Source organism: Rhyacophila brunnea, unplaced genomic scaffold (assembly GCF_057557595.1).
Source record: "Rhyacophila brunnea isolate RB1 unplaced genomic scaffold, BYU_Rbru_1.0 scaffold_15, whole genome shotgun sequence".
NCBI classification, from domain to species: domain Eukaryota; kingdom Metazoa; phylum Arthropoda; class Insecta; order Trichoptera; family Rhyacophilidae; genus Rhyacophila; species Rhyacophila brunnea.
In genome coordinates this window covers 2,220,466-2,234,845 of record NW_028232806.1, presented here as the reverse complement: position 1 = coordinate 2,234,845, position 14,380 = coordinate 2,220,466, and the positions used below count along the sequence as shown (strand labels likewise).

Sequence of the window (14,380 nt, the reverse complement as noted above, 5' to 3'; positions counted from 1 at the left end):
TTAGTAAGAAGTCAGTATTGCAGAGAACAGGCGTTTATTGCAGAAGAAATTCCAGCCAGCATAACACAGTCCGACTTAAAGCATAAGGGTATATCTTGAGGTGCTTAGATACATTGGTGTCACTTAATTGCGAGTGCAACGCACAGGAGAGAGATGGATGCCGTAATTGATTTACAAATACTGCACTGGGAGATTCTATATAACATAAAATAGGGAATTACATACTAGATAATAATTTTACATGAATGATTGATTCTGTACAAAATAAAAGGAAATTATGTTACTTATAACTACTGTATTGTCAAAAAAAACCTTCCATGCGGAGGTTCCGGCAACAGTATGGTGAATGGAAAGTTTTGAGCATGTCAATAGATATTCATACTAAATAAAATCCTATGACAACGCACTGTAGATACTTGTTTTTTTAAGAATGTTTCAAATTAAAGTATGATATGGAAGAAATATGTGAAAAATAAAATGACGCTAAGCTGACCAAGCTATTTACAATTTAGTCTTCCAGAATCACTTGATACAAGTTACTGTTTTGTCATATAAACAGATAAATACATATGTAAGTGACGTAAAAATGATCTCTACCTGAATTGTAATAAGGGTCAAATTCCAAAATGTGTTGATTTGCATAATATAATTATGTCATTATGGTTTTTTTCTCCCTAATCTGTTTGTATTTTAATGGTAGATATTTTCATCTTACAAATAATACATATTGTATATGACATTATATGTAATCAAAATTTACATTGAAATAAGGTTGATTCTTAGACCGATGTCTAGAACCTTTTCTGGTAAAAGTACCCATTTTCTGTTCAGATTTGTAAGGTATGGTGTCTCCTGTAATACAATTTTATTTCAGTGCAGACTTGCCAACAGAATAAAAAGTTTGATGTTTGTTTTAAATTAGTGGTTATATTGACAAAACAAGACTAATTGTTAAGATCATCAGTGTCCGTTTGTGTCACCTGCGCCATGCTATACCAAAGTAATATTCCGTGTGCGTAATGTGACAAACTTTCCATTCCCCTCTGTCTGTTCATTGTTGATTCATTCCAATGTTGAAGACTCTTCGTTCGAAGCATTTCGATGATGAGTAGCCATGTGTCCCTTCAGCGAACACTTCTGCGTGAAAGCCTTGCTGCATATCTCACACACATAACGCTTCTCGCCAGTGTGAATCTTCATGTGCTCGGTCAGGGTGAACTGTCGGAGATACTTCTTTCCGCAAACCGTACATTCAAAGTTTCTCTCTCCGGTGTGTGTCAACATATGATTTCTCAAGGAAGTCCTTCTAAAAAATCTCATTTTGCAAACTTCGCACTCATAGTTTCTTTCGTTGAGGTGTGTGGCGCGGATATGCTTTGAACGCAGGCCAGACTTTGAGTAAACGCGGGTACACAGATGACACTTAAATTGTTGAGGTGCTTGCCCGTGGGCGACTACTAGATGCTTCTGTCTTTTGTGGTAGCCATCAAAACGTTCGTCGCATGTGGGGCACCTAAAAATAAAAATTGTATATTGTATTCCTACAATGGTGTCAGCTAGTGGCGGTAGGCTTTAGAAATCCAACATAAATGGTGAATACTAAGCCTTGTCAGTCATACTCATTTGTTTTCATTGAATTTAGAATACAAATTTCAGATGGTGTTCGTTAGTTTTTTTAATTCAGTAGGGAACATTGCTATATTAGTTGCTGTCATTCCATTTTCATCTATGCACCACTGCCGCCACTGGTTAGATTTATATAACGCCGACAGTTTACACATTGGTTCAAAGCGAATAAAAAATATTATGAATTGCCAATCTGCAATCAAATTAATCGTTTGATTAGTGAGTTAATTTTTAAGTTTTCCCAAATATATCTTATTGTTACTATTACTATTTTTATTACGCAGCAACACACAGCATTATAGTAAAAACAAGGTCAGTGGCTCCCATCATCTTACAAAAATATATTTTTCATTCATTTCACATTTTTTCGATTTATTATTATTACTTGGATAAGTAAACTATAGAATAGTATCCTCCATGTAACTTTGCAATTGTACAGAGTGACAAGATTTGTGTGTAATACGCACTGCGTATTAGTGTATTAGTAAATGCCAGGCGCCTGATTGGCTGATTTCGTTAAATAATTCAAAAAAATCTATTCCAAATTACAAGGTTACGTGGAGGGTGGTCTACAACAAATTCTCAAACAGCAGTTCTCAACATTTTATATACTTTCTAAATTCATCTGATATTAAATTTTTTTTAAAAATCATCCAGATTTTTCTGACTAAATATCACAAAATCAATCAACTGAAATATCACGATCTGATTCCAAAGTGAGCTTAGCAATAGACAAATATGATTTTCACTGCCAACATCCAATTGAACTTGAACTATAGTCACAAAAAAACAATTATGCAAAAGCGTGAAATCTATCCACTTGAACTTGTAATTTGACACCACAAAGAAATACTTATGATTGAACTTGAAATTTATGTTATCAGGACCCGTTTGCGATTGATTTATGTGCCCCATCATAATCCCATGATGAGCGCATTTTACCTTGACAAATGAGATTTTTTTGCAATATTTACATATTTTTTCATTACTATAAATGGATGATATAATTACAATAAATTTTATATATCATTGATACATCTATCTACTATATATATTTAAGGAAATAATAACATTTTATTCGAAATTCAAATTTTGACCATTAAAATAAGGCGTGTACAGCCATACTTAATTCAAAGGATTAATATTGAAATGCAATCTCACTTATAAGGTTTGAATATTTTATCTCCATGTTTAAGTTTCATGTGCTTTTTGAGGTATGCCTTGGTCTTAAACCCTTTTCCTGTACACAAATCGCACGAATACGTTGTGGACAAATGAGCATCTCTGTGCTTGTAGAATTGCGTATAGTTGGCAAACGGCTTGCCACAGATTTCGCATGTATAATTGGGGAAATGGCTCGGCATGTGTTGTTGAAGGCGGCGATACGTCTCGAATGTTACCTTGCATAATCTGCAGAAAACGAAATAACGATTAATACAGCTACCGTAAAATTGGATGTGAGGTATATGCCGCGTTTTATCGTTCAACTCTATAAGCTGTTGAAAGGCAAAGTTGATCAACTTGTAAGTTGGGGCCATTTCTATTATTAATTGTCAGTCGTTCGACATTGAATCATCATTTGATTTGCCTACAGTTATAACTCACATATTCCAAAAATCGAGTTTTGAGATAATTGCAAAAAACTATCAGCGCACTGTTTTTTGTAATTACATAAAAGAAAAGTATTCAACTCCCTCGAATATTAATGAGTGAGTAACTCGATTTACATTATTTTTTTTAAATATATATAATACTCCTAAGTAATAGAGCTCTCTGTTCGGTAAGGTTAGGTTATTATTCATTGAAAAATGTGAGTTATGACACCAACAGTCAACTTTGTCAACGATTTTCACATGGTGTAAAGTGACTTTTGATAGCCAACTATTTTTCTTTATATAGATTAATGCCTTTAGAATCACTTGGTATATTTAACTCAAAAATGACGGAATTGCAAAATGTGAGTTATGACTCTAGGCCAGGGGTCGGCAGTTTGTCAAGTGAGAAGAGCGAAATTGTCAAGGAAACAGGATAACAAAGGTACCAGAGAGCCACATATAATATGTAATATACATAATATATGTGGCTATATTACCTACATATTATATGGATTTTTAGGGGGAAATATTTCAAGATTTTTTATTAAAAAAATTAATTAGAACGGCGTCCATGCATCGCTTTTGATAGCTTTACTACATATGGCAAATAGCTACTTATTTTTAATTGAATACATGATTGTAAATTTTCATCCGTTATTCTTAGTTAGTGTACAGTGTGCATAGTGTAGTTACAATATGTCAGTGGCGAGGAATATAGGTAGGCTGTTGAATATATTGAAAAGAAGACCACTTACTCGCATTTCAATTGGCCGATTTCTAACTTGTATGGCAACTCTTCGTCAAATCTTCCCCGTCGCCGAGGCCTATTAGGATATTTATGTAGCGTATAAGAACTGCTTGCTCCCGGTAGACTGAAACAAAAATGACTATATTTAGAGACATTAATACATACAGCACCAACACGGCTATTCCAACTAATTAACACGATAAAACCTTTCTGTTTTTTGGTGATAAGAAATAACACGGATATCGCTCGGGTAAATTCTGTATATAATGTAGTTATCTAAATTGTAAGTTAACATTTAACAGCTGCTACACATGTACCAGACAGCTGACGTTTTTTATATTACGTCAGTTTGATGTTGGTTTAACCTAAAATAAGAAATGGAATTATATAATATGTAATATATCTCAGTCAGTTATATTGTTGAATTATATATGGAATTTGTAATATATTTTACGTTGAATATTCTACACTGTACAAAGGTATATTGTCTGAAAATCAGTAGTATAAACGTATCAATGACATTTCACAGAATAGATAGAGGGTGTGTAATACATCAACTCTAATGTGACGCTAGTGTCGCGATGTTTGTATTCATTTTCAACATGCAATTATTGTCATCCTCTATCTCGCTTGGTTGCTCGGCTAGCCGGCTCATATTGAAAAAAGTCATGCCTGACTGTTCATATCCCAGGATAATCAACACTCGGAATATGACATACCATATTTATCATTACTATCACTTATTGATTTATATATATGTATATTTATCACTTTTTCTTTTTAATTTTGAAGATAAGATCTGTTACACAGAAGTGTGTAATCATATCTGTTTATAAATTGATGATGAATTGGTACAATTACAAAACAAACGCTGAATATGTCATATAAGATTAAAAGAATTTTTACTTACTTGCTTTTTTTCAATTGGTTGGTCTTTAGCAAGTATGGGCTCTGGTTACTGAGTTTAATTAGGACAGGCGGAGTTGATATTTTCTTAACATTAAAACCAACATTTTCTTTTTCCACAGACGGGGTACTTCCTCTTGATTGGCTGAAATCGAATTAATATTAAGGGTGTTGAATCTATATTTCTAGGGTGACAATCTTATTATAGAAAACTGTGATTACTGACGTCTATTGAAATACATAACAAGAAATTGTTTATACTAAAATTAAATCGGGAATAAATAAATCGGGTACCCATGGGCCAAACGCACATCACTCTAAAACAAGGGTCGGCATCGTGTCCAAGATTTCAACTTCTAAAATATAGAAGAGAGTATTTTTAACGCTCCGTCTTCAATCAGAGCAATCTATACAGGAAATAATAATCACTCTGGTGACCACACGAAATTAAACAATATGACACAATAATATCTTACTTACATAATTTGCGATCCCGATTTTTCGAAAAATCTAACCACTGTAACCCCACACCTATTTAATTCACTGCCATTACTTCTTAAAGATACACTTAACTAAGACCAATACAATTTTTCACAAATTAACATGATGAGGTATACAAAGTCCAGTTTATTGTCCTAAACGACCTAAACCTAACCTAAAGTTTCAAATTGTACTGGAATGTTTGTTGTGCCTATGCGTAAATTTGATCGTATTCTGGGTGCCTTTTTGTGTAATGATTTTTTATGACGCACTCCCTAAAAGCCTAAAATAACTGTTAATGTACATTTTAAACATATTATATTGTTTTCGCGTTCAATGCAGAAATACGATTTTTTCCAAGACTCTTTATATTCACGAATTCGGACCTGCTTTACATTTTTGGCTACTCATTTTACTTAAATTCAATAGAAGCACGGACAGTCAAATGATTTGTTGTGAGCCAGGTAGGCATGCAAAGATTGTATGTGATTAGTGCAGTGTTTCCCAACCTTATTTGTGTCATGCCCCACTTCAACGCTTCAAAAATCTCCATTCTCCCCCTATCAACATTTCACAGTTAACTAATAAATTCTGAAAATAAATGAATTACTTAAAAAAAAAAATGCACATAGGCAATAAATACTATTTTCAATTTTACTTTCGTAAGTAAGTAATTACTATTATATTAGATGTACAACTCGGAAAAAAATTAGTGCGATCCTAAGGCATAAAGCCCATTGACGCAGCGAGTGGGGCGCTCGTGCAAAATTTCTACAAGTGGCGCGTAAATCATCGAAAATACAACGTAATCAAATACGCCAGCGCACACTGGATTTGACGACGCCTTGTGCCCGCCTGCCCCATGAGTCACCGTTTTTCGCTTCTCAGCGATACGAATGAACGAAAATACAACGTAGTCCATTCATTGAACACGGCAAGCAAAATCACGCTCCTCGAAGCATCGTCGATAAGACGGGCGAGAAGCCATTATATAAGAACAGTGTACTCTTTGTTTAGTTATTGCGTGTCCGATATTAATTACAAGCCCCGAGAAATAATATAATATTTTTATTGCTTTGTTATGAGAGACGCTGTAATAATAATTATTTTGTGCTTCTTGGGCCCCTTATTACATAGGTGAAGGGTAATGCGCGGGTGGGAGGGGGCCTACTCAGTAGTGAGCGCATCGAGCGCTTTTTTGGTGGGCTTTATGCCTAATACTAGATGTGAGCTGCAAAGAGTTTTTATGTGAGGACTAATTTGGTCAATTTTAATCTTAAATCTCCACAGTTTGTGAACAAAACGATTTTTTTCAGTAACATATCATTTACAGCGCTAAAGCGCCGTATTCAACTAAATATTATGATGGGAATAGCAACAGTAATTTTCGCGAAAAGTCATGGTTGCAATATAAAAAAAATATTTTCGAAAATGCATTTTTTAACAAAAAAATGTACCAAATATTTAATGATTTGCACATTGCCCCCCAAAACATTCAAATTGCCCCCCGGTGGGGCGTACGCCCCACGTTGCGAAACACTGGATTAGTGCATACCGATTATGTAACATGCGGTATAAATAAATTGAAATTAACTTTTAACAGAACTGCTCACAAACAAAATATTTTTGCACTGGGGGATTACCCTATTTGGCCTATTTCAATACACAATACTGCTATTGTTCTTATCCTACCTTAAATTTTATGTCTTACTCATAAAAAATGAATATGCATGGCGACGATATACAAAAAAAATGTACTAACTAATAAATACATATTTGTTAGGTAACTATTTTATGATGTTTAATTACGGTATTTCGTATACTTGTAATAATTATTTTAGTATACCTATCTATTATAATTAAATACTATTATGTTCCTCAGAAATAAAAAATGATAAAGGAATCACACGGAATAAGTAATTAAAATCATATTAACGTGATGCTATAAATGTGAATAATGACAAATTTAATTGAATCTAAAAGAAGTTTGTGTTTCGATAGCTCACTAATCATCTAATACTGTCAACTTCAGTGTTTCCCTCTCCACTAAACACTTGCAAGCGGAATGATTTTGTTTACTGAAAATTCTGTGGGCAATTTCTAGATTAGCGTAACTATTTGAGCTCGTAAAGTTGTTATTTTTATTAGTACCTAACTAAAGTCAAGAGTACGCAGTATAAAAACGAAAAGTATTAGCGGCATTGTTATTTACCTATGTTCTTTTCTAAATTGAAAATTTCGTAAACATGTCAACTACTGTTTTATATATTATTAATTTTATATACAATTTAGAAACATACGATTTTTACAAAATACTTATACTGGGTGGGAAATGAACCCACCCGCAAGTTGTGCTTTCAATAAAGATTACTACATTCTTAATTCTTGTGCATTATTTGTTGAAGAAAACATACAATGATGATGTTTCTGAGGTGAATGCAAAGTGTGTCAGTATTGTAGAAGGTTGTTCACTATACAGGGATCTGTGAACCTCTACTTAAAGACGGTAGCAAAATATGGTCTATTGCTGTGTGTACGTCTGACAGTTTTTGTAGTTGATTAATTGCACAACCTTAAAAGACAAGGTGGACAAAGATTTTGATTCAAAAATAGATTGTGTACAATCTCTAATACCAAAGTGCGATCAAGCACAGCGATTATTATAAAACCGGTTGTATCAAATTTTAATATAGGACTATCAAGTATACATATTTAATTCACTTGAAAATATATTTTGAGTTGATTGTATGATGAATAGATATCGAATCGAAGTGAAGTTATTTCTTACCAGTTGGACCAGCTTCGGAAACTTCTTCCGCACCTTTGTGCCAAATGTTGGAAGACAGAATTACAATTTTAATAAAATTATATATTAAATCTTAATTATAAGGGAATTATAATTGTAACATGACATATAGGACAATTTTATTTAAAATACTCTATTTCACCTCTCATTTCATAAATAGGTATGAATTCTGGGCATGGTGCCGACCTCGGCTCTAAAACCCATTGGATTGAGGAAGTCATCAAGTTCGACGAATATATGTGGCAGTAAAAACTAGTGGTAAAGAGTAGCTAAGGAGGGTCCTTCTTCCAGCAGTGGAACAACCCTGGCTGATGATGAAAAACTGAATATATAGAAAACAAGAATTCTTACTTGCATTTTGATTGGTCGATCTTTGAATAATCAATTGGTATGCAACGCTTCTGGACAGGGGTCTGTTGGAGGAAGCCAGGGCGTGATGATGACGGCTTCTCGTTGTGATGATTTATTGGTGCAGGTGGAGGTAATCTTTCCTTCAGCTTAAAATCACCATTTCTACTTTTCACAGATGGGCTATTTTTCCTAGATTGGCCGAAAACATAATTACTATTAACCGGTTAACTGCAACGAGCGTCTGTACAATTCCGGAAACGCAGTGCCGGCTATAGAAAATAAGTGTATATGTACGCTCTACTTACACTCGGTATACTACACAACGTATATGGTTTTAATAAATCAAACATAATAATATACACAGTGACATCTCTTGGGATCATGGTGTAATACTTACAATAAACACACAGTCGAACTTGGTTATTACAAGGAAGATGGGACCGACTGAATTTGCTCATTATAAGCGTTACTCGTTATATCAGAGAAAAGGTATTTTTAAATGAGCGGTCACATAACACAAAAAGTCACAATTCAAACCAAAATACACAATTTAAATTTTTCCCTGAAACAAGCATGGCATTCATAAACTATAAAAGAAGTTGTTTATTGTAATGAACGCTGGTAGATACCTAATAACTTCACAAACCTTGGATTTTTTTACATGCAATTTCAACCATATGCGTGTATACTTTTTCAATATTGTCGGCGAAAACACCAATTAGATAGGTACACTTAACTAGTGTCATAAACGTAATCCTGTCCGGTCGGATTTTATTGCTTACGGTCGAAATGTTTTTGAATGAACGACACATTAACAGTTTTAAGAAAATTTTTGACGATATTTTAGCTCGGTATATCTGATAAGTAGCTCGTTACAAAAGTGAATAAATCTATGGAGATAATCATAAACTAAAATGTCAACGAATGTTTCCTCGTTACATCCGAGATCTCACTATATCCGTAATCGTAATAACTGAGTTGGGCTGTATTTTATTTTAAAATCAATGTTACATCGGTTTTAAAAAGAGCTTCATTGCATTAACGAAATGTTTCACTAAGCAGGGTTATCCCACACGTTTGCATGTATGGCGTATATTTTCATCGAGATAATGGAATTCCCCGTTGTGCAACTTACCAGTGAGTTTCTGGATTTGTGTTTGATGTATTTAATATTGTGATTTTATAGTTTATTTTTTTTATGATAGTTTTATAATCATTACTTGTAGACTTTTGGCAAATTATTATTTCGTAATTTACCGATACGATTTCGTGTTTTTTTATCATTGTAATCTGTATTATGAGTCAATGTTTGCTTATTTTATAAGATTTTCGAGTGCCCCCCTACCTATCGCTAGAGTTAAAAGCAGTGTGACGCTCTACAGAATCTTTTTCCAAATGATGTTGCAGATAAAATTAAGGGTATTCAGTGTATTTTTAGTGATTTTTTGTATTTTAATTTTATATTAAAAACGACAATCAAAATTTGCATCAAACAATCAAATATTTTAAAATGTTAATATTCTTAAAGTAAAATGGCGACTTTTTTACCAATAGAGCAAATTTGTGATGTGTGTTTATCTTATTTATAAGATAGTCGCGCCACGCGGGGCCATGCTACAAGAGTACTAATTCATGTTTGTTTTTTATTAAAAGAGTGAATACCTATGTTTATTTTTCTGTGTGTCATCCGAGATGGGTGGCAGGTCCTCCATGAAATCGGAGCCACCAGAGGAAGAAGTGTCCATTTCATAATCACTATCAACATGCTGATCGTCTTTGGAGACTGTTTTCAAACCATCATCATCGCATAAATCCAAACCTGTGGACATATTTCTAGACGATTTTGATGATCCTGAAATATAAGGAACAATTTTTAATAATCTAAGAACCTATTGGAAAAATTCCTAGAAACAGTGTTCAGGTGATTACACTTACCCATTTAGCTATTGATCCGACTGACATTTGTTTATATTTATAACTATGCTATCTGAGATATTTCAATTTCCAAGGTTTAAAGTCATGGTATCCCTCATTATAACGGTTTAACCTTTTGGAGTTTATGCATTTTATAACAATTATTGTTCAACCAATGCCACGCGGTGAGTGATGTATTTTTTTTATAAAACTGTAAGGAGAAAAGCCAACGATGGCCGAGCCGTATAAACGTTGACTTATAATGTCGTGAGTCCCAGGTTCGAATCATGGGGCATGGCAAATACACATAGACTGTGGAAAGGGAAAATGGCGTAATCCACACAGATCAAATTTTACAGGAGGCACAAAAATGTTTATGTTATGGTTTTCGGTCAAAGTTAAAACACAAAATCGACATAACCTTAAAGTGCATGATAATTAATAATTTGATTCTTATATCTTTAATCTGATATTAATTATTGAGTTAATTAAAAAAAAAACAACAAAAAAGATGGTTAAGCCGTTATTCGCATGTCACTTCTTCTTTTTTTTTTTTAAATTGATAGCTAAATTTAGATAATAATTCGGTATTAATTGCAGCTTACATCCTTTGGACACAATGTGTATTTCGTCGTGTACAACGTTATTATGCAATAAAACCTATTTTGAAAAAACTGTGGGTTACGCTCTTTTACTTTTATACAGTCGACATATTTTTAAATTTGTGTTTGGAGTCAGAGTATGGACCTAATAGGTTGAACAAGTGGTTAACAACCATTTCTCGTAAAAAAAAATCTGTTAATACAAACCTCCGCTCTGTGGAGGCCCATATGATCCTATCAGGATCGGGCATGGTCAAATGAAGAATGAAAAAAAACAGAAAAGTGCACTTTTAGCAGTATTAGTTTGTATTCTAATCTTTTTGGTTTCAATTGATATTATAAGATACCTATATTACTGTATTGATGTTTGACTTTCTGCTGCGCTTTCTCGACTTGACTCTTAAACTTGACAACATCTCGCAGTTTTTTGATGCACGCCTCGCAGATAAAGTAGACATCTTCTGATTTATCGCCAAGACTGTTTCCCAACTGAAACCAAATCAAATATTTCGGTTTTGTTTTGGCATAACCTGATGACTGGAAAATGTTGAATTTACAAGAGAGCAATTTTAAACAGGCATCATTTTGATGCCACGACTGCAAAGAATTTCAAGGGACATACAAGCGTATAATATAAACATAATAATATAATAGGAATAGACTTACATACCCATTAATTTATTTTATTATCAGCTATCGAATTGCAAAACCTTTTTATCAATATGTCAACTCGAAAAATATTGCACGATTGCTTTTATTTTGAAAATATCATGTAGAATTGACATGAAATTGGAAAAGTATGTAAATTAGAAAGAATGAAAAATAGTCTCTCTCTCTAGTTGATTGGCTAGGTCATGGCTGAGCTCTGATTGGTCATTGAACTGGCCTTGTGTCATTGCGACTTCGTGTGTTATCGTACAGCCATCTATTGAGGTTATTAAGCATTTCTGATGCTTTAAGTGGTCACGATCGCTGTATGGAAGATACAACCCCCTGGATAATCTTCTTCTTCGGCCATATACGCCCCTTAGTTGGAGCATATGGACAGCACGAGGCACCTCCAAGAATCCCTGTCACTCGCCAGTCTTCTTGCATCGTTCCAGGTCAAACCAGCATCCCGTAGCTCCGCCGTATACACTATATAAATAACATTTAGAGGCTTTCCAGGACGCCGGAATCCGGTTGGATCCTGGATAATAAGTACTTTAATAAATCCATTCACGTGTAAACAGGGTATAAACCAAACCAACATCAACACTATCGTTTGATTTACCTCAGTACATTTAAAAATTTACTGTTCGCGGGAATGTGATTTCTTTAGAAATTGAATTTCATTTGTTCTCACCTGCATGCAGAAGCAATAGTCCAGCATCTCTGAATACACCTCATATCTTCCATTGTGATAATGTTTTTTAATCATGTCTTTTAGGTTATTTTCATCTGTAGACATACAAGTCTGACAAAAGTCCTGCGCATCGTCGGAAGCTGAAGCATCGAAGTCTTCCAGCATCATATTGGAAATATATTCAAGATGAATGCCCAGCGTTCACGGTTTGAACGATAATTCTATTATGCTATCTAAACGATTTGGCGAGTGGACTTTTTGACAGTTCTAACATTGTTATATTTATTATAAATAGTCGTTAAAGGCTAACCGGAGACTGGCAAATTTATACAAAGTTGTTTAATTATTTTTCATTACATCTCAATCGCATTTTTTTACATACATACTGCAGGAATAATGGAAATTATAATGCAATAATTTCACTTTCAAGTTTGAAAGTCATTAAAATGTTTATTATTATTTTATCAGATACTGTCATAGACAAAATTTGATACTCTATCCAGTATTGCCATAAGTGGCCATAAGCATCAATAATCTTCGCTAGCTAAAATATATCATTCTTTTTGTTCTTTATTCTGATTATTAATTAATAATCATATTATTATCTACAAAGAGATTGAATGACTGGAGAGGGAACACGCCATCATTTATGTACTAAAAAATACGAATCGGAGAAAGACAGTTGGTAATGTTGGTATTCTGGAGCTACTACATCAAGTTCGTGTGGTAAAACAACATGGCGGATATAATATTGTTATTCTATATTTTCGTCAACGTTTTAAGTAAAAAAAAACATGGCCTCTTGCAGTGCAATAGGATGCAAAGCCAGGAGAAATGCCGGTGTATCTTTTCACATGTATTTATAATAATAATATTACATTTTTCTTTACGTTTAATGACAAAGAAGTGTTGTATTATTATGCGTTACTAGCTGAGCCAGCTGGCTCTCGCCAGTCTGTCTCGCTAGGTCTTGCAGACGGCTTGGCGGTGTTGGATTTTCATATAATTGTGAAGTATGCATAGATGGCGCCATAGTTTTCTCTTCGGGATGGGTTTTTTATTCACGTCAGACAGTTTGACATTTCGCTGATAGTAGTAGAATGAGGTTGCGGAATCCTTCATCCAGCAGTGGATTGATCCTAGTTGATGATGATAATGATAACGATATGAGTATGTAGATAAATATAATATCACCAATTTTGATAAATACAGCAATTCAAATGAGAGAAAGGAGTAGAATCAGGGTAGGGAGGCCTTTATCCAGCAGTGGATTGGTTCAGGTCGATGATTATGATGACGATATGAATATGAGAATAAATATAATATCACCGATTTTGATAAAATACAGGAATTCAAATGACAGAAAGGAATAGAATCAGGCTAGGGAGGCCTTTATCCAGCAGTGGATTGATCCTGGTTGATAATGATTTAAATAATATGTATAACACCAATTATTGTTGAATAACTTTTAAATATTTTTGGGCTATATGAGCTAATGGAATGTATATACGTTTCATTAGTTTAAAAAATTATCATTTAACAGCCATAAAAAAAATGTTACGTTATCAAATTTTGAAATAATAATAGTATATTATACTATGGTTGATCCAGTGTTGCCATGTCTACTGAAATTTCAGTAGATCTACTGAAATTTTTGTCAGGAAAAGAAGAAATTATAATATTTGTGATGAACAAAAGTCACTTTTTACATGATTTTTCAAAAGACACTTGTGAGATTATTTCAATATGCACGCTTTTACCAAACACAATCGCTGAATTTCATACATTTTTGTCAATCTACTGATATTTTGAAGAAAAAATCTACTGAACTTGGAAAATTTTAGTTGGCAACACTGGTTGATACCTTTTAAATATTTTTGGGTTATAATGAGCTAATTAAATGTATATAAGTTTAATTGTAAATTAACTGATGATTCTTTTAATAATAAACTTGAAATGATTTACGCATGACCTTTTTTGATGTTATACACTTCTAAATTGACATAC

General features: G+C 33.6%; 1 protein-coding gene across 2 annotated transcripts; it reads right to left on the bottom strand.

Moving 5' to 3' along the window:
• Positions 1 to 17: 17 nt before the first annotated feature.
• LOC147074779 (uncharacterized) lies at positions 18 to 12,855 on the bottom strand. 2 transcript variants are annotated; one of them, XM_085942641.1, is made up of 8 exons: positions 12,374 to 12,855; positions 11,376 to 11,517; positions 10,175 to 10,364; positions 8,513 to 8,701; positions 4,880 to 5,020; positions 3,977 to 4,093; positions 2,788 to 3,036; positions 18 to 1,513 (listed from the first exon to the last, which is right to left on the bottom strand). In XM_085942641.1, the coding sequence occupies exons 1-8, from the start codon at positions 12,539 to 12,541 to the stop codon at positions 1,063 to 1,065; spliced, it is 1,647 nt and encodes a 548-aa protein (XP_085798767.1). In that variant the 5' UTR covers positions 12,542 to 12,855; the 3' UTR covers positions 18 to 1,062. The 2 variants fall into 2 exon arrangements, with proteins under 2 accessions (XP_085798767.1, XP_085798768.1); XM_085942642.1 differs by having other exon boundaries at positions 8,513 to 8,692.
• Positions 12,856 to 14,380: the final 1,525 nt, after the last annotated feature.